General features: G+C 33.8%; 1 protein-coding gene across 7 annotated transcripts in view; it reads left to right on the top strand.

The window, feature by feature from the left end:
* LOC138334853 (Kv channel-interacting protein 4-like) overlaps positions 1-23,076 on the top strand; it is a 320,280-nt gene that overhangs the window by 220,195 nt on the left and 77,009 nt on the right. The window contains exon 1 of one of the 7 annotated variants that reach the window (XM_069283640.1): positions 4,662-4,961. The exons of the other annotated variants lie outside the window; for them this stretch is intronic. Within the exon in view, the coding sequence (XP_069139741.1) occupies positions 4,936-4,961 (26 nt within the window). The 5' untranslated portion in view covers positions 4,662-4,935. Of the gene's footprint in view, positions 1-4,661; positions 4,962-23,076 lie in introns of those variants that run through there. 7 annotated transcript variants of the gene reach the window in all.

Raw genomic sequence — 23,076 nt, forward strand, 5'->3', positions numbered from 1 at the left:
TACATTACACTGGGAGAAAGGAAGGGGGTCATAAATACTCACCTAATTCAAGCACAGAGGCCCAGGACAGGAATCCTAAGGGAACAACACAGTCAATTGATTGCTTCAAAGAGGGGAGGTGATTAAAAAAGAAGAAAGTCCTATTTTTTGTGCACCTGTTCTTATCAAGAAAAATACCATTTGTTAGAGGTGAAGCATCTTCAAACTACTGTTTTGTTTGGGTTAAAAGATATACTGCATGAAGCCATCAAAATGAAAAGAAATGTAAAGACTTCGTCTTCCTGTGTAAAAGCTAAGAATTTATTCAAAGAAATAAGCACATCTGTAATATGGAAAACGTTATCCAACCCAATCAGTACTTTCAGTCCTTTGATTAATGTTACTTGTAGAATGATTGTTCATATTTATCATCACATTCACCCGTTATCCAGTAATTCTAACGATGGAATATTATAGGTTTAACTTGCACAAAAAGAGGTAAAGTAACTGGGTTGGAACATTATGAACAATTACGTGATTCAGGAAACCGAGACGTGATGTCAGGAAACTATGACGTAATATATGGCATATATATTATATAAGAGCACAATGTGATGACGTGGCGAATTTGCTGTATCATATTGAAATGTTGATAACACTTTTTTGACTTAGAAATGTCCTAGTTTCTATTATGAAATAGGTATTCATTTAAGATCTGAAAATTATTCCTATGATTTGTGATAAATCGTTGGTATTAAAGTAGTATTATTTACTCTCATGTGTATACTAATATGATGACTGAAGTTGAAATATATAAGATCATGTTACACAAGGAATGAACCAACAAACCCAAAAATGCTCTTTTGAGATAGAACATACTTGTTTTATGATATTTCATTCACTTCTACATCAGTAAAATAAACAAAACAAACCAAATATCATTTTATTTTTATGTTCATGGAATAAGACAAATAAGACAGACAATTTTTTATTGACTTTAATATGCTTAGGTCAGTGACATTAATTGACTATCAATACCGAAAAGCCGCCAGTGTACAGAAAACAAAGTCCGGAAGAGTGTCCACATAATTTGCAAGCCAGGCGGAGTAACCTATTTCCGGTTTTTGCCGATGAGACAGACACATTAGGCAGTGTTGTAATCGACAACCTCTTCGTAATATACACCAACCATTGTCTTCTTCAAATACGTCCGCAATTCTTCATTTACAGATTAGTATTTATATTCGTCTTTTATGTATTCAAATGAAATATTATTTCACAGTGTCTATAACTCAAGTTGTCATTCTGTCAGAGTTCCACGAGCAGAAAGAAATTTGCTGAAGGAAAAGACAAATGGAACTCGATTTCCGTCTATCTATCGATTATATTAGCATACAGTTACGTGTGGCAGAGCCAGACTATTCCATGTTTTAGCATTGCAAAACGAAACAGAAGGCAATATGGCGTCTAGATTTCTGTAGCACTGCTTCACATTTCTGTAGGTTAGACTTGTAAATGGTAGGGCTAACAATAGTAAACTGGGACGTCAAGTGCCATATTGAGGACATTTTTTGTCTATGAAGTGATTTTTTTTTGCATACGACACACCGTCATGGCGTCTCACGTGTTGTAGAACCCAAGCTTTTCCGAAACGTTAAAAACTACTTCACAATACCACAATGTTAGCTCAGTATGACCCTTTTACATCCAATATTAGCATTTGAAAGGAAAATAAATACAATGCAAAAGGGGGTCCATTCTGTCAGTGTCCCTGATCGGTTAAATTTCAAAAGTTTTCGAATTTTATGTTAACGTTACCTGGAATAATTCTAGTGCTTAATAAGTCTATTAACACGACTTTTTCGAAGCCTTCAAAAACATGCAGACATTTACACGCGTACACAGGAGAGAAAAACAAACGGTAAAATAATGCGATGCCGTACGGAGAGAAAACGTTCAATGTATAACAAAATGACCCCATCAAATATTAGTTAGGTACAGAAATTGAACACAACAAAAGTTTATTTAAAGAAATCAGTTTTGTTTTCGTTTTCACCATGGTAAATAATATATGGTAGTTTATATATCCCCTTCATACTTCAGCCTTTTATGAAATTTAGTTTATAACCAGTCTGAAGGGAAAGTCATTGCCTTATATGTGCCTTAACCGCTGAACTAAATAACGCATTTCAACTGTTGCTTGTCACTAAATCACTACGATCACTTCTATCCTAATGGTAAAATGTGCAGCTGTATCATTAATTACAGTGTCGTCACTAATACTGCCGAGGATGTAAAACAAGGAGGGTTCAGCGCATGACTCATAAAAATAATAATATAAAGAGAAAAATAGGTTTTCATTGCGTGTTTGAAAATGATATGACAGAATATATAAATAATTAAAGATCTATCATCGGCATTGATATTCTGGTAGTACAAGCAGCTTAACTACCGCCTTACTGTCTCATGTGTAGGCTGATAATAGAATAATTATAGCAACCCTCCCCTAAGGTATTGTTATTCTATAAATAGACTTAGCCAGCGCTGACATACCAGGCTCTGTTATTGCGGATAGGATTGCATGTTGATGCTGGGAAATTTAAATAGTCCGCGTGGTAGAGAGGATAACATAGCTTTAGGAGACAAATATTGTCATTTATCTAATAATGCAGCTGCAGGGATAGGAAAGGACCCAATGCAGAATAAGTAAATGTCACTGAACTCTACTGAAATGAATTGTTTGTTGATTCGAGCATCGCGGGTTGTTAATAATTTATAAATCTCATTCAAAGATAAATGTAAATATAAAGTATAAATCTTTGCTTGTTAATATTCTCCGTCTGTATTATATCAATAACACTAGACACTATATTTGTATATACAAAATGGAGAATCCTGGCAGTTGGGGCACATGTCATTTTAATCATATTTGTTTTTTCATTTTTATTGCTTTCGCGTCTTTTTTAAATACCAGTACCGTCATGTATATAAGTAAAAGATAAGTAAACAATTTGTATTCATTAATTTCAAAGAAATGCTCCCATCCTTCAATATATGAGTAAACAAATAAATGAATAGAAAATAAATAAATGAATAGAGCATGATGATAAACCTCTATAGGCATGAAATAAGTATATTTCCAGGCAAGAGACTATTTATATTTTGGGCTGCACAGTTCACTGTTATGTTAAATTAATACTCAAAGTCGATAGGTTAAGTAAAATTTATGTGCAAGAAGTATTTTGTGTATTCTGTGTTGTTGTCATTGTCAAACATGCATTGTGATTAGCTTTGGTCAATGTCGAGTTTGATTTCATCAGCTGGTAAATTACATATAACTTACATGCTATATTTCTTACGGAAGATAATAACTATTTCGCACTTGAATAGTGTAACCAGTGTGTTTTGGATTTAGTCCTTATGAAAAGAAAACAAAACATGATAATACACAAACTAGGGGAATGAAACCTCTGCATTCTCTTATGTTATCATATACTAAAACTATTTCTAATCAACAGGTAAGAAATCTGGCAATACTTTACAAATGATTCACACGCTTACTTGTTGGAAGGATGATAGTTGTATAGTACCTACCCACTAATGGCCATGAGGCGATATTAGTGTGTAATCGTCGGTTCTTTCTGCCAGAAAGGTTGCTCACTGTGTTGTGATTGCATTAAGCCTTGGAAATAAGTTATTTTGAGGTACACGCTGTCCGTTTGATTGTTTACATAGAATTTACTAGTACAGTGAACTAGTGTAATCCCAACCAGGAGTCAGCTGTACTGGGAGGGAAGGGGGAGCACAATAATCACATAATACAATATGTGCGGAATGCAATGTTAGATAGTACACACGATAAACTATGTTTATTGGTAACTCATGGTTACAATGGTATTATTTGTCCGTTGTATGTGTCAGTTAACCTTGTTGGGTGAATATGCATGTAGCTTGCATTGTTGTTGGACGTTCATAACAAGTCATGTTGAATTCAGTTCAAATATGTCTTTTAAGTTCGAAACAATATTGGTCTTGTGTTCTGCCTTTCAAAGTTGACAATGCAAGTTGTAAGATCTAGTGCTATCAAAACAAAACGTAACATGATGATACATTAAGGCCGTGAATTACTATTCAATGAAATTATTTTTATCTTTAGATTCACTTAAACGCTCTAGTATCGTATGTGATACAGTACGTTATCGTGGAAGAGTGCGTTTTTGCGTAATACATTTATATTATTTCACATTCGATCATTTCATGTATGCCTAGATACTACTTTTGATAACTAACTCGTCCTTTTACGGTCTTCGTCTGATTGTGTGGTATTCAAAAGAAGTTAATTCAACATTTCACGTCCATGGTAAATAATTTACACGTGTTACATTTTCAGCATTGAACATTTCAGGTATCAATTGATCTATTGATGAATATGAGCACGAAGATAAACGTTAATGAGCCGTGTGTTATAATTACATTGATGTTTCAAACTTTTCCCAGCTGTATACATAAATTTAAGTATAAAGGTTTACGATGCATTATGTACGTAGATACCCCGATCGTGACGACGATTACGCATGCATAGAACAGATGAATGGTGTTACAAGGACGACCCAAGAGACACCTAGCCTTGTACACAAGATGGTACTACAAAGTTATCATAATATTCCTGGGTCCTATAGCATCCTAATCCACTATCGAAAACACATGTCACTTGTTGTCGGTTTCGTTCCAAATCTACCGTCGTTTCGTTCGTGTCATGCTGTGAACGACTCCTACGTTGTGTTATATTCGTTGGATACCAGTTTCTTGTGTTGGCTTGGTTTTATGAAACCTTATATAACAAGCTTATGTTATATTGATGCCACTGGAGTTTACGTAACGCAAGGGTGACATCAACATAAGGCACTGGAAATTTTGTGTTTCGAAATATTTTTCCTATAAATTCGAACTAGGACGATGACAAAGAAAAGCAAAAAGGACAAAGGGTAAGCATGACAAAAACAATTTTTGGATGTCATCATCCTTATTTGTAATCGGTTATCTGCTTAACGGTAAATCACAAACGATGGTTGTACACTATTTGGTTTTCCTTACATATGTCAATGATATGCAGCAGGCTACTAATATACCTTGATATAGGATTTAGTAATGAAGTTATTAGAAAAATAACTAAGGTATGCAATATTTACTCTAATAACTTACTCCTGTAATTTTTTTTCTTCCGTGGATACCGTTATGTAATCATGATTGACCTACAAAAGCAGCATACATTTGATTCAGGCAAATATGAACAAGAACTAGAATCACTGACTATTAGGATTTAAAAATCTGTAAAAACTTGTACTTATCGTATGTACTTGGAGAAAGTCTCTGTCCCAAAGTTTGTCGCTATCGTTAGGTATTTGTTTATAATATGCATGTTGCAGATGAACGTAGTACAGCGATACTGCCGCCAGCTGTTAGAAGTGGTTTGCAGTACTTTCAGGCTACGTATGGCTAGTCTGTTGTATTCTAACTCCTAAGATTCGAGCGTGGAACATGTAGTGATAAAATTCTCGTTCCATATCACACATTTGTAAACGTGTGAGGTTCGTTTCTAATGTCTAGCTTATACCATTTTCTTCCGCCCTGTATGATGAATCGATAGTGCGTCTTATGGTAAATATCTAGAGGATAAAATGTTTTTTGTTGGTAAACAAATAACACTACGAGAAATATACCTGATACCACGTATTCTGTATTGGCATATTACAGAGTTATCTGCGAGTTGGTATTGCTTGTAACGTCATATCTTTACGAGCGTAACGTCATATATTTCGCAGAAAACGACGTGAATTGCCCCAAAAAATAATGAAGTAGCAATCAATACCTACCCGTAAGGGAGCTAATTCTATAATAAAGAAAAACTTAATATTCTTGCCATTATAATCCATATATAATAAAACAAAAAAACAAGTCTATTTATCAATTTGCATTTTTTAAATACTAGCAATTCTATTTTATATGCATCAAAAATTGAGATAAAATATCAATAAGATCAAAAACTGCATTTATGCGAATCGCTCAGTTCAAAAATGTTCCCCTTCAAACTGTTCCATTCAATGAGTTCTCGTTGTTGTGACATATGAAGTAAATGAGCAGATTTTAAATTCATGGTTGTTCTCTAAGAGAACTGCGAAAGGCTCAAACTAATACTTGTATTTATGGCGAGTGTCTCAAGCACGAGAGCAAACTGTTTAACAAGTAATTACAGTTTATGTGTCTGTATAGTATTGTATTCAAGCACCGATACGGAAACGAAATCTCCCATTTAGATTCCATGTCATTGAGAATAAATCGAAAACAATCTTCAGGGATTAAAGATGATGAGCAGCTCATCAGATTTGTGGCATTTATCCATTACTGGGATCACCACAAGTGTAAAGCAGCCAGGGATCACCATATTGATTATTACGTCACTCGACATATGTTTCGTGTAATTAAACGACAGAAATCATTTTGTTACGAATTATCGATTCAGTTTCCGTAAGCGTCTGTCAACTGCAGCTGCCAAATTCTGTGAGAGGTAGAAGAGTGCAGAGGGGAGATGAGAAAAGGTGACATTTTTTAACAAATTTCAGGCATCAGTCTGCTAGCGGGTTTGTTAGGAAGTAATCACCATGTGTCTCGCCCAGCGAATGGCGTCAAATGATTGCGAAATGACTTCGACCAATTATTGCACCGTGTATATTTTCTATAGTCTGTTGCCATGGTTATTTATTCATTGACGGATTTCCATACGCATATATGATTGCACGTAGGTGTAAAAATCTTGTTTTAATTACTTTCAAAATAAAAATTCGCTCTCTCGAGAAAACATTAAAGATACATTTCATCAGAGAGGGAACTTAGTCACGTGGTTCAATGGAAATACAGTTGTGTCTTTTGCTACAAAAATAAGGATTCGTATTTCATCAATTCGGTATAAAACGTTATGAGCTAGTAAATAAGTTTCCATGTTACTTACGGTTTTTTTTGCATTTCATTATTAGCATTACGATATGTTTATTATATGGCAACCATGGCAACGTCCGTAATTGATTTCCACAAGACACTGATCGTCAGACACAGTTTGTATTGAAGTATTAACAATCATTTTAAAAACGCGTCACTCAGATGTTAAGTACGACGAATAGTACTATGAAATCAAGGAAATACAAGCCTGTATCGATCGAGTTGAGCTCCAGGCTTTGCCTGTAAGTCTCCCACTATATCAGAGCTTCACCACAATAGAGAGTTGCATGCGAGTATTTATTAATATGATGACCAATATCTTTGTCCATTTTCTTCTTCAAAACATGCATTGATCAAACACAATCTAATAATGAATTCTATGGGTTGCTATTGATACTGATAGTATTGTCAAGGGGATATAAAATCTCGAAAATCGATCCAAGAATAACTCGGTTACGGAGGTCATGTTTATATTACATTTTTCGCGTGTGCACGTTCTCAAGTTCATTGACATATTAGTGCACGATACCCTTCGCTATACTTCCCCATGTGTAAAATATTAACAAGAGTACTATGTTGTATACTTATATGCTCAATACACTATCGATATCAATAGTTTTGTATAGAAGAACGCTATCAATACAGAAAATGTTTTACGTTGTATAAGGAATTCTACGGAATTGCGACCATTGGTAAATGTTTCATCTTACCGTACGTACTAAAATGCATACATTTGGGAAAGATTTTGAGACCTGTTTTAGCAATTAATTTTAATTGTTACATAATGTGATAGAATATTCATAATTTAGTAACAATGGGTTTTTTCAATAGCAATACGAATTTATATTCCCCAATAATCTAGTATCAAACGTATTATACTGTTTAGTTATAACGTATATTTTTTGTTATCCATCAATAACATCATAAAATATGTTTAAAAAATGTAATAATGTCTTTTGTAATCGTGTGCAGGCCTTACTGATATATGAGGTTGACGTAAGTCTGATGTATAAATGTAATACTACCACTTGTAGAGGAGAATGACAGTAGTCAGCCATCGCACCAACACTAAGATGGCGTCATCAGCAGATGTATTGATATAGTCGGTACTAAATATAGTATGTACACAGGACGCTAATACGGTTGGCATTTAAGGATAGACCTGTTGTGTCTTCAGATCTTGGCATTAGTGATTCTGCTTTTCTAATTGTGTTATGCGTATCCAACGCTCTATTTCAATTACCAAAACTACATAGACCTGGCCGACGTGAAAATTCCAAGTACATGTATTAGTAATTGACCTTTATATGACCTTTACTGAAGTCCTATATTTGGTATTGTCTGGTTAACCAAAGAATACAATAAATTGAAGTTTAGCCTAGAAATCAACACTTTTACCGCTGCAACATTTTCTAGGTGTTCCGACGTTTTACGATTGGAAATATGATTAAGGCGTTTTAATTTTTTGCTCTCATTTATTGACAAAGATAAAATTCAAAGTTAGGTATAAAGAGTAGAGCTGAAGAATAAACAAAGATAATGTTCTCAAACAGTACATGACCTAAAGTACTTTTAAATACTGATATACGAAATATTATAAACATGTTTTTCACATATGTGATATTTACAGTTAATCTGTTATATGTTTATACCATCATGGAAATAATAGCCCTTGTGTTTACAATGGCAGCTTTACGACTTGCATAAGACAAAAAAAATATAAAAAAAATCGTTAAGCTTGTTTATTACGTCAAAATATCATAACCGATATTTGATTTCATGCACTGTAATATAGATAATACAAAAATAATTAAATTGAATTTTGAATTTTCCTTCGACACTTCACCTATGTTGCTTGTATGTGAAGTTTGACTTCAAATTAAGAAGGATCAGATATCTCCATAGTCGTAACGATAGACGACTTGTATTCGGACAAAAAGTTTGTCTTTTATATATCGATAAACTCCTTGTTATTAATAATATTATATCGATTTAAATTTGTTGTTGTTATACTTAATTATATACACCTCCTATGTTTCATTTCCAAACACAAAATGGTTACATAACCTTAAGTCAATGCACTTGTGAGCACTGTGTAAACAGGCTAATGTTTCAAAGTTTGCTTTAAACTTATTTTGAACGATGTTCAAGTTGTCATATTTGACAGCCATTTCTGACGCACCATCCATCATCAATGCGTTGAAGGTAATGTATATTGATAGTCAATACCCAATAAGATGTGTACTTCCTCTTCTTTCAAACCTTGGTGCTGTCGTCTTGGAATATCAATCACATGTTCATTGCGCTGAAGTTAGTTTGCATGTTAGAAAACCAATCTAACAATGCACTTCGATTTGTAGTATCAACAAGTGTTTGAATTGGATACACGCCATCCAATTTCATCCCTTGTCTGTGTGAAGCCGGTAAGCACTGTGTACTTTACAGATGTTGGGCGAAAGCCAATGTTCGTTATTTTATATTACCAGATGCAGTTGCGTTACTCATGCTATATCATCACTATTCTGTAAACCGTGCCACATGTATAGCCTATATTAACTACTTATTAATAGTACGATGCAGGTGCGATAAAAAGGACGAAGAGTGGCTGTAAAAGTTCCTACTACATGAATGTTTGCTATACTTATCCATTCGTGTTGTGCTTAAATTCATTTAGATCAAAGTAATATGGAATTTTAAAATAAATTTAAAATACGTTACTCTTTAAGCAATTAGAGTATTATTAGTATCATTACAACGTAAACATTTCAGGATTTTCCCAAGTTTTGCAAACAAAATATTGACAAAATTATACATATTTATCAATATCCGAGGACCATGATTACAAATTAAACAAGATAGTTCTATTTACTTATTTTCATGTTCAGCGTGATTATCTATGTTTTGAACCCATAATTCAATAGTATAGAGAGGGTCATGGTGACCAAGAGTAATGTTCCCCACCCTATCATCACTAGTCCTTCACCTCTGGGTTTTGAGGTCAGATTACATGTACATGTAGGTCAATACCAGGTGTGACAGCAGTTGGAGCGTTGGTTTCCTCTAAGTACTCTGGGTCCGGCACCATAAAACTTTCTCAGACAAATTTTTTACTCAAGCCTATGGAAAATCATATACTTGAGTAAAAAAAACTGTCTGAGAATAGTTTTATGGTGCCGGGCCCAGGTTTTCTTAAATTGATCTCATTTAAATGAGTTTGACTCTTAATATTACGTTAGTTAATACAATAAGCCAAACGATAATTAATTCCTTTTGAAATGCAGCTCGGTTTACATCAGTTACCCCGATTATCACATTAACATACTAGTGATTTGTTTTTATATCGATTGGTATTATCTTTTGTCTATTCACTTAGCCCGTCGCCTTTAAATGGCAATTGACACATAATTATATATGCTTCTTTAGGGAGGGGGATAAATTTTGTGTAGGTAAAAATCGATATCCGATAACTACATCTTAAATGCATTTAATTCTTGCTACAATGTAAGTCAATCTCCCCTCAGAAGGTCCTATGGGACCGCGTAAGCTGCGGAAATAGCTAAAACAGTTTATTTCAATAAAGACATATATATTTATATATAAGTCTCTAGAATTAATGTAGTTATTTACTTATCTCACATTCAATAATTCAACAATGGGAAATTAAGTAAGCCAGTCAAACAAATTACAATGTATGTTATTAACACCATGCACCTGATCTCGCTATACTATCACTTTCTAAACGACCTTCAAAATACCCATTAGGATTCAAGTGAGTGCTCTTTAAATAAAATCATAAGAAACGAGTCTTTATAAATCATTTTTCATAGTCTCTGTCGGCTCTAATTAAGACCTCGAGACAAATTTCATAGAATATTTTATAAAATGAACAAAAAATTTTATCATATAGTATACAGGTGACATATGCAAAAATATTACATGTGCAAATTCCATGGATACCAAGCGGATTATGTATAATTATGATCATCCTATGTTACAAAACAAACTGCTACAGCCAAACTTTCGCATTAGTGTTGGTGTGAGCTAACTCTAATCAGGTAACCATCAATTACCAATGAAGCCGTGGGGCCTGATTTCATTTCCCGAGCTTTGGCAATCTTTGATAAACGCAAGAGAAATTTAAATTATCCAGACATTTCGATTGATTAAGGAATCCCCTGGGATCCATGCCTATTTCTATCGGTTATGGCGTGCTATGCAACCATTTGGCGTCCTAAAGAATTCATGCATTTCCAATGGCAAAATTTCTAAACGATTTTAACATTACCTCACCAGCTTGTTATCATCGACTATTTTTGCCTTCTTTTCGCGACAAACAATTCTAGTTATCGCCTGATTGATCCATTCACTACAAGTATGAGTTGGTGATATGATTGATAGATTTGGAATCGTAACAATATTCGGTTTTAATTTAAGGAGAGTAAAAGTCATTTCGTCTTATGTTTTATTTTGATATCCTAACATTGCATGAATACAGTGTTAATGTTTTAGAATCTTTTTGCATTTCCAGTATATATTTCAAACATTACAACATCTAAGTAAATGTCAGTTGAACTTGTACATTTCATGTTTATTTCTTAGCATTTTATGTTTTTTTCTTCATTTATTTTCAAATTTGCTATGATTATAAAATATCAATATAATTTCCGTAAAGTTATTTGGTGGAGCATAACACATTTCGTCAAATTTTAACAACATTTCACAAAACTTAAATAGTGAAAATTGTAGATACGCATTGAGGAGCATTTTAACTGCAGTTTTAGTAGTCTCTTCTGTTAATCAAAAGGAAATGTTCTATTGTGTGTGCAATAATTACGAAGTCGCTGATATGTAACACACAATGACAAAGATTACCAACATTTCATATATAATTATTCCGAATTTAAACATTTTCTTTAATTTGACATAAGTATTTGACACATGGTCACAGAATATATATGTACAGATCGATGTTTAAATAGATGCTCATTGTTTTTTTAAGTAACGCGTGATATTCCGAGATTATATAGTATACCTATACCACCAGGAATCCGCCATTACAGTGTCGACAGAAAACGTTATTTACATCCTGGTCTCTGAGACAATCCTGTCATTCCAGTAGTGTTAGAAGTGAATAATATGTCTATGTTGTGAAGAGGAGTTGACTAGATTTTTATAATAATGTCTGTCGTTAATACATATTGCGTCGCTTAGCTAGTCAGCGTTTAGGTCTGCATTGCGTACATGCTATTTCCTATTGGAAGCTGTTTAAGTCATACAACACGTGTGCTAATATCCATCCCTGTCTGCGTATATTGGCTATATATATTGACGACTGTATTGGTTTATCTTTCATAAACTAGTAAACACAATTACCAACCAATACTGGAAGTAGAAGCATCAAACAATCAACAACTATTTTAAGATATGTTCAATAGAATGTTGTGGTCGAAAAGTAAATTAGTATAGAAAAGTAAAATAACATAGAATTTCAATTCTGAATTCGGTTGTTTTTCGATTTTGATTTTATTTTGTTTTATATAGGCTGAATTAAATCATGGAGAATGTCAACTATAAACGTGTGAATGTATTGATCGATGTTTTACGCGTACTTCTTTTGTTAATATAACATAGACTGTATGGTTACGGGGCTTGCGTGTACAGGTGTTGTTTGCGTGTGTTCGGGTCTTGATGGTCACGTATATACACAGCACAGGGAGTACGAGCACGTGGGAGGCACGTGCCTTCAGTTTACCGGTTGTTAAGGGGAATGCCAGGAACACGACCTTTTAATTGATGGATATGATGCATACGATCTTTGTTGTAAACAATCATGAGTTTCATTTTTTATAGATGCATTGAATGCATAGATCGAGTCTGTGCCAAAAATACACGAATTTGATATACACTGGAAGTATATATGGTACATACTTGGTTCCTGCGTTAAGTGGAGTCAGGGATGTGGAAATGAAACTTAATGTTCTTCCGGATATTATGATATGAATCGCTACATTTCCTGTATACGAGAGTTCAAGCATACGATAGTCTAATTACACGTTTATGAACAAATCTTAGCTCACAAAGTCGTTACCATGGAAACATATGTTCTTGTTTTATGAGATAAAGGGAGGGAAAAAAACCTCATTCATAATTACACTTCATTTAAAAGTGATTGTTTTCACAAGCTGCAAAAAAAAGTATTGTGACACAGTACCTTCATATATGTTTGGTCAAGCTGATGAACTAAATCATATCATATTATTTTTTATAAATGGAATATCGATATACAACACAAAAATCTGAGTGTACTCAGTGTAAACCGCGAATCGATTTATAATGAGGGTTCACTCGGGATTTTACCGGATTCTTTAGAATATACTAAGATCGTAATAACATAAAAAATATATTCAAATTAATCCTTTTTATTCAATTTACTAAAAGTTATCTCATCAAAATTCCAAATTCATTTTAGGACTATTTTTTCTATGAAATAATTTCGCCGGATATCTGCCAATCCGAAGCAACGTTACAAACGTCGACGCCATTTTTTGCCTGTATTTGCTTATAAAGTGAATGTTTTAAGCCAATTAATATGTTTGTTGCAAGCAAAATTGAATCATAGAACAATAGCGATTTTCTAGAAAATAAGTAAATTTGATTCTAAACCCCGAAATAAAACCATTGGCAAATGGACATTTTTTCTGTAAATGCAATCGAAACAGACTGATGACGTTTTGTCGAGACTACGATTGACATCAATGCATTTTAGATAGCCAGTGTCTGGGATTAAAGCTCAATATTACCAGTAAATACACTAGCGCGTGATGCTTTGTACTGCACTATTGTTTTAATAACAATTATACGCCCGAGGATATTTTGGGACGACCATTGTTTACGATAAGTTCCCCATACAGAACAGTTTAATGCTGCCCAATGCTGGTATCTCTAGACGGCGTGCATAGCACTTAGTGTCTTATCGCATGCTCAATAGTCGTTCTGGTTCTCATCAATGATTTATCATTCAGTATATTTCTATTTTATAAGTCTTAAATAATTGTATTAGTCTTAAAATAGAAAGTCCGCCATCGAAAACATTTGTTGTCAAATATTCTAAATGCAAATTTAAGACCAATTTTTTGTTATCCTTTTAGTTATTAATCGGAATGAAAAAAAAGTTTCGTGTATAGATTGCGTAAGTATATATGTAATGAAAGACAAGTTAACTTTCATATTGCGTGTTATATATTTTCGAAAAAAAAATAAACATATCATTCCATATTTATAGTTTCTCTTAGCGTTTGAACCATAAAAAATACTCAATCAAACGACTAGTAGTTCTTTGTATGTAAGGAGAAATTCCATTATCTAAAAGATTTATATAAATATTGCATAACTTAGAAAATGGCATCGCCGTTCGTAACGTTGGGTCTGATTGGCTGAAACAACGTCAAACTGAATAGTGTACTCTCATCATGAACAACTTTGCAGTTTATTTAGAGTACACTCTAAATTGTGTGTTATACCTCCATAACATGAACAAAACTATCCAAGTTAATCTTTAGATAAACCAGCAGACGGCGTAACTCTGTATCAATTAAAACATTTAATTCACATACTTACGTAACAATTCGGACGAAGCTTGACGAATGGGAAGGGGAATGTATCAGAAATGCGATAGGTTTTGAACGCGATAAGAAGTAATCGGCAATGTAAAATATATAGTTTTGTGATAAGAAAACCAAGCACTGTTTTAATATCCTCCCGCTCTGTGTTAACTGGTCTCTTAGTGATAGTATGGGTGCTTTGAGAATGACAATACAAGGCTAGGTGTAGTATACGGGGCAGATATAGAAAGTCGTCTCTAACATTCACAATATACGGGCTCACATTGATCAGAACACTAAATTGACGGGAATGCTTGTTTTTTCCGGTGAATACATTTAATAGATTTCATTTGAGCCTGGGGATGAGGACAGACGCAATGCGTTCAGACGGCTTCTATAGAAAAAGTCATATCCCTTGGGAAGACAAACTCGCCCTAGCTGCCAGTTGTCTGAGTAAAGGAACTGGCGCAGATTGCAAGAACAGCCAGACTATATCTCACAGAGGGTCAACAGGGGAGAGTATCGTAATAGCTAGTGGTAGACTATTAATTAGCATCTGTTGTAACTCTGTCGTCAGCTGGATGTTTCCCTTTGTGTGTTTTAATACGAAACGTGTTTTGTGGAAAGATGTACTGCGTTATCATAGATGAGGCATATTAAAGTACATTCACATGCGATTTCTACACGGTAACGATAACCTGTTTTGCCCCTCATGATGTACGTTTTATCGTAATGGCGCAGTAGATAATCGTATAATTACTACAAAGAGAGCTGTGGAATAAATATATGTAAAGGGTATCATGTGTATTCACCATATGAATCAAGCGTATTGATACAAGCAAGAGTAAAGGAAATTCCAAAAATGAATTGTGCACTTGAGGGCGAAAATGGAATGAAAACGTGTATACCATATCGTTTAGGGTTTACAATGATGCTTCAATGCAGGTAAATTTGTAAAACGCGTTGCAATGACGCAGCATAAATATTCATAAAAAATATAACCTCGTCTCTACAGTCGGTATGCGCTTTTGAATCTTGGCCGGAAAATTAGGTTAACTGTGTCATATTTCGTTCATTATTTCATTATTTTGCTGATATTGAGCAATTATCGTGACTTTTAAGGGACCTTATAAAACACATAATAGACAATTTGTTAACTAATATAATACCGACAATATTCTATCGCTGTAAATTAACCAAAGCGCCGGTAAAATTGAGCAAACCTATATTCAAATATTCACGTTAGATATTGACATATTGAACTCATGTTGTTATCGTACAAATTTATATATAGGAAATCTAAAACGACAGATGGATTCGAAAGCAAAACAATAAGCTGTTTATAAATGATATTATGAGAAATACATATGAACAAAGGTTCTGATAAAGTTGAGATCATCCCCTTGACGTAACTGCAGTGGATAGTGGCGATGGGCAAAGCTGGATTTTATCGTGTGGGATGGGCAAAGCTGGATTTTATCGTGTGGAAAGTTATCGCACCTATAATTACGACACCCGCCAGCCTAACTATTTGTAAAAGAAAATCCAGATGCTTGAACACCGCGTTTACATACATTTTACACGTGCGGAACAATACGCAATACAGGCATGCCAATGAATGATAAATATGAGTGGTAACTAGGCAGGGGTTCTAATCTAATAGATTTTTTTAAAAACATTAAAGTTTGAGTTTTTTATGTTTTTTTGTTGTTTTTTTTTACAAAGATTCTGTTTTTTACCATTTTTAATAATTATTGAAAACAAGATAGTGCTGGAACATTATGTATTTCATGTTGCAGACTCGACTACATACGTTCAAAATACGTAATTCAGAAAAAAAAAGAATTACCAGGTACAGTAGGTTTGCTACAACATTATATCACGTAGGGTTCTACAGTTGCTGTAAACAGCTGGCTTTTCGACACAATATTTTAATGGCATGCATGTACCTGTATATTATTACTAACTCAACTATTAATTTTATTTCAAAGACAGCGTGTCATATTATACGCACATAATTGGAACAAATACCAATAATTTGTTTTTAAAATGTAAAATAATGATAACGATAAATTAGTAAGTATTCCCCAGGACCTACTTTTGCCACCATGCTCATCTGTTTATTATTGTGGTTGATTCTGAAAAAAAATAAGTATTTTAAAAACAATTTCTTCAAAATAATATGCTTAATAATCATCCGGTACCGCAATGGTGGCCTTATGCTCTGTTCCTGGGATATGATGGAGTGCATTAAAGCTCCAGTCAGTCGGCGAAGACGTAATCCTGTTTTGATCGATGGATATTTTTGTTTCTCATATTAAGATTGATTAGCTAGTTCAGTAGCCAGCTAAATCAATTAGGTATATTCATGATTACGTTTATTAAAATATCTAGAATAAACCGTTCATAATAGGTATTTCTTAAAAGCATTTGTCTGGTGCATACACCTCATAATCAAATGCCTTCTTCAATCGTAATGATGATGTGACCTAACCGGGCACTGTTTACGTCTGCTGACAGAACTAAATTATAAAGTTAAAGTAAAGTCTTTGTTACTTGTTCGATGGGATACATACAATCAAATTTGACGAGTTGTAACAGTAATAAGCAGTACATGTCATGTTACTGTCATTTTATTTTCGAGTATTTCTGAATAAATTAACCTGACCACGAATACAGGGAAATTTAATTTCTCTCGAATAAAAACAACTATATTGTATGTACATATGAAAGGTAAATTTTCTATATGTCTACATATAAAGGCGGAAAAAAATAATTTGACATAAGTTTGCAATGGCTGCAATTGTTGTTTGTTTGATTATTTAAACGTCCTATTAACAGCTATGGTCATGTAAGGACGGCCTCCCATGTATGCGATGTGGTGCATGTATGTTGTGAGAGGTGCGTGTTTTGGGAGACTGCGGTATATTCGTATTGTGTCTTCTTGTATAGTGGAGCTATTGCCCTTTTTATAGTGCTATAACAATGAAGCATGCCGCCGAAGACACCAAGCACCACACTCCACCCGGTCACATTATACTGACAACGGGTGAACCAGTCGTCCCACTCCCGTTATGCTGAGCGCTAAGCAGGAGCAGAAACTACCACTTTTATAGACCTTGGTTTGTCTCGGCCAGGGAATAGAACCCAGAGCCTACCTCACATGGGCGAGCGCTCAACCAAAGGCCAAAAGTGAGGTGATGTCAAGATAGACGTTAGGAAGAATAACGTAATTTAGAAAGAAAGAAAAGATAAGATCCTAAATTTAACGATCATGCAATAGGGGCACCAGGTACAATTCTAACGCCCTAACTGCAGGGCAATCAATGGCTACAACATAATTAAATCATCCACAACAGGTCGAAAGTCTGTAATAAAATTAAGAAAGAGAGTTATTTTATTTTTTGATCACTTTTGCTTTTCTTAAAATTAATATGTTTTCCAGATGTATACTTAAAACATGTGTTCCAATTATAATGTTATCTTGTCTTTTTTCGTGAAAATCAATCAAAACACTAACACTTTTGGATAAATAAGACAAGTGATATTACTTTTGGAACACACTTTGTATGAACCATTCATACAGCGTTTTTCTTTACCGAATAGCCCTTTATCATGTACACTTTAGAATTATAAAAAAAGATTGCGCACGTAAAACGTTGCCGTAACACAGATTAAGAATCTGAAAAATGATTCATATCAAAAACATGTTTCAGTTATTCCCTTAGACAATCAACGTCCTTGTAATGTCAATGTCGAGCTACATTATGTACATGTACAGCTCCTATTCAGAAATCCATGACTAATGGCGATGTAGGCTAACAAAAATTTGTACATGTGGTGTACCTGTTAGGAAATAGGTTCATTTCCATGGTTATGCTAAACGAAACACGAAGACGTAGAATATTTGAATTGAGGTCACTGACTTTTATGCTGTATATTACATAACAAGATATCGCTGAATATCACTAATATCTGATAACGTTCAGCACACAAGAAATAAAACAACCATGATATGCACCGCTTTTTTATATTTACAAAATTAATATGTGTAGATTTTTTCCTTTTTCCATTTGTTTAATTCTATTTATGGCCGTGTATATGTACAACATATTGACGGATGCGACGGATGCAAAATGTAAAATGTCTATAAATACATGTAGTTTAGACAAAAATGGTCGGTAAAAAGGCATTTACAGAGCTATATCGCAGTGTCTTTTAGATGGAAATACAGACTGAATGCTTTGGTAGTTGTTTCCATTATGAGTTCCATTCATATTCTGTACGAGCGTTTACGTTAGCATCAGAGTATGTGATATTATCGTGATTCCTATATATATATATATATGCTGATTTACATGTATAAGGAAATACATATCTTTTGATTCGGCTCTTTTTTCCAAATACCATAGAGTCGATCTATTGGACAATAAGCGATTGTTCTGGTATGGCATTTTGTTCATCTATACGTGAATCAAAGTTTTATATTCATAATAGGATGCACACCAAATAAATGTAAAAGTAATAATATTGTTTCAGAGATACTTTTGCTTATTCCTATTCCTTAGTTTATTCATTGTGATTTTAGAGCAAACAATTAGAGCGTTGCGAACATTTTGATAAATGGCTCATTAAAAATTCTGTCGCAAAATATTATTGTGTACAGTATACCTAGATTAGAATGAAAAAGCGAAACTTTTAATAAAAGGAGATTTATATTTGTGGTAATTGATGAGGGTGTTTGGTTGAAATGTTAAGCATATTGCATCATCATTGCTCTCAACAGAACGTCTGCTTCTGAACGCATCTTGCTAGACTAGTTACCATTGGGTACACGTTGTGCGGAGAGAGATACGAAAACACAGCTGCGTTTTCTTATCCTTTTATTTTCTTCCAATCGATAAGTTGGTGACATTTATGGTGATTCTCGGCGACACTTGCCCAACGTACTAACTGTTCACGTCCCTAAGGCTTTCCTTCAGAAGGTTAACAGCATACTTGAAAAAAATCTGTCGCTCCCGTTATGGTGCGTTGGTAGTAAGACAACTGTCGGTGTGTTCCAGGTATAAATGAAATACATTTATAGACATTTAACGCCTTCCTTTAGCAGCTCAGTTACACAAAAAGAATATTGCACGTTGGGGAATACTGAAAATAGTGTTACGTTATCCATACACTAATCGTCAACATTATTCCGCGAAATTCCGCTCGCATGTGGCAAAGAACAAGCACACAATTTGATCTTCTCTCTTTTATGACACTGAGATTTGGTATGGCAGAAAGTTAAGTGCTAATTTAAAACATACACCAAAACTAAATGGGTTATGTACTGATCCAATCATCCTATCGGGGAAGACGGTTCTACAGATGCGTGAAATAGATCTATCTGTCCTGGTAGATACACGTAGATAGTGGTGAAATTTACTTACGTCGTCTTTACTTCGCGATATTTGAGACCACAACATTTGCCGTACACTGCCTTTTTTTATGCGTTATGCTACTCAAACAAAAAATGTAGAATAGTGACATATACTGAAGCATCTTGCTGTTTTTCTGAAATAATAACATTAGATTTTATTTGCCTCTCTAGCATTCGCTGTAAAAGACTATTTTAAATGTTCTCTGTTGTAATTCAAATATTATATCCAAGAACTTAGCCTAAGTCGTGTCCTTTGGTTAGAGTGATTTAGATACATAAAATGAAATTAGTTATGTTTATAAATGTGTATTTTGTTGTTCTAAAATTGTGTCGTATGCGCACAAACTATTTCAAATATTTCATTTCAATAAGTTTTATTGACATACATGGTAGTACGTATAGTCTATAAGACCTAACAACAGACTAAGTCTATATATATGATATTCCTAATCTAAAATATATAACAATGAAACTTAATACTGAGGTACTGACCAGCCTAACCTACAATACATTATCACAGTAAGAGAATCATTTAAAAGACGTTCACGATAGGTCATTTTGCATTCATGAATCAGTATTCATTAAACCATAAACAAAATTATTGGAGCACACTCTTTCTATTTATAGTAAAATTATCAAACTCTCTTTTATCTCTACCCGAAGTAAAACTTTGTATTATCTCTTTGGAAGACATAATAGATAAAACTTTTATGAAAATTGCATGACAGGGACAGATAAATTTCTAGTTTTGCAAAGCGAAGTCAAATACTTGCAGCTCTCATTTACGACAATGGGAGATCCGGAAGTAAGGTTCTTGCAAGTTTGTTTCATCTCGAACACGTGCGTAAACCAAAACAGAATTACAGGGCCATGAAGGGGCAATATTAACACACATGCATGCACTAAAAGTCCTATACTAATAGGCCAAACAAGTTTCAAGTTAGGCACGTGATTCTGGTTCACAAGGGTCTATAATATCTCACTTAAAATTCTTGTGTAGGATCTCGATATCTTCCACATTGGGTCATAAAGTGTGCCTTACTCTCTCGTTGGTTTTCTGCCGGTTACCAATTTAGACTTTTATTGGAATGCAAAATTGCATATTCCACGAAACCACTGCCTGGTTTGGAACATTTTGAAATTGAACACATTGGGAAGATAAACTGGTTTACGGAGTATAAGTCTTGGAAATGAATGGTAAGATATGTCTTCTACTAACAATTACATCACTGTACAAAAACGTTTAAGTATTAAGGTAGCTCATCTTTATCATAGATCCACTATAAACTGTACGTGTAACGGTGTCACCGGCATCAACACATTGGTAGAAATGACTCTATATATATTTTCTATACATATGTGCGAGAAGCTGTTACAATATCTAACCAGTAACTCTTTCTACTTGATAAATATCATCAAATAACTGTGTCTGTAGCCAGTTACAATACCCATCCGGCTAAATTTCAACGAACTTTAAAGAAAAGACTGCAAAATCAGTAAAAGTAATTTTAATGTATTGATTGTTTATTTCACCAGTTATATGTGCAGTAGAAAAGTGACCTATTAAGGTTATTTTTCCATTTGGATATACCGTTATGCATTATATGACTATATTTTTAATTCATAGTATAAAATTTCCATTTGCAAAATTTGTTTGCTTTCAAGGCTGTTTAGTCGTTCCACAAATCCAGTCGTTGAATGATAAATCAGTAGGAAGGGCGCAATTGTGTTATTTGGGTACACAACTCATTTACTTCCAGTACAAGCTCATCTGTTAAATCTCTCCCTACTTGTAACAATTGTTGTTTACTATGTAGGAGACGGTTACTCTTTAGTAGCTCCTAAGAAAATATGTATCTACTTTCTAAGGAAGTTTCATATAAATCAATATATATTATGTGATTTGATTTATCAGTTTTATGTTCGGTATTGACGATGTGTGTGAAGACTCACAATAGCTTAGAGACATTTTCGTTTTTTATCTTTTGCGTGGCGACAGGTTTGAACGATTAATACGGTAAGCTAAAAAAAGCCTGGTTTAGTGATAAAAGTGTGGTTTTAAACTATTTTTTATTAATATCATAATTAACAGAGTATCAATACACACACTGATATAATACATGTACCTATCTATGAAAATCAAGAAACAAATTAATGCAATAAAATGTGAGGATATAGAAATTTATAATGTCACAATGTTTGATTCCTACTCTTTGTAGTGTAACACTCCATCCTAATCTAGTGACTCTGTTAGGTTATAAAGTATATATAGATAGCGTCTCTGTCTAAAAATTTGCAAAATGATGCATTACAGCTTGATATTACTGTAATATGGAATGCACAGTTAGCTGATTTATATGATGAAATATATTAATTTCTGATTAGAATAAATGTTTGAAACGTGTACAGTGGAACCCGATTATACTGAAGTTATTTGGGGGAAAGGAAATCTTTTCAAATTATCCAGATTTCAATAAACCAAGGAGACAGACAATGGTTATGTGTGAACAGAAGTTATAGTTCATTTCAAATTAAGCAGTACAGTATTTCAATATAAAGAGCAGCAAACTAAATAATTTTACATAGACCACAGTGTTAAACTTTGTTAAAGTTTTGTACTGTATTATTAAAACAAAGGAAGATTAGTTAGCTATTGTGTTCTATAATTAAAGCCTAGGTTCTCATATAACACTAGATAGAAAAAAAAGTTTGGGTCCTTCTGCTCAAACTCCAACCAGGGTAGCTTTATTGAAATCAGGCGCATTTTGCACTAAAAAAACCTGAAATTATAATATGTTTACCTATTCATTATCAAAATTGATATTTTGAACCTAAATCTCAATATGAATTTCCAAATTCATATCATGGTTATCTAGGAATAATTACCTGTCAGAAAACATTTTTACTTTTGAAATTCATAATTAGCCAGCCAATCAGCGGCCGGGTTAAAATTCTATCGTGGGCTCAATCTTGTATACAAGGTCTTTTTTATTTAGTTGGTTGTTCCCTATAACCAAGGAGACAGGCAATGGCTATTTGTGAACAGAGGTTGTAGTTCATTTTAAAATAAGCAGTTTTCAATAT

The sequence above is a fragment of the Argopecten irradians genome, chromosome 11 (genome assembly GCF_041381155.1).
Source record: "Argopecten irradians isolate NY chromosome 11, Ai_NY, whole genome shotgun sequence".
Taxonomy (NCBI): domain Eukaryota; kingdom Metazoa; phylum Mollusca; class Bivalvia; order Pectinida; family Pectinidae; genus Argopecten; species Argopecten irradians.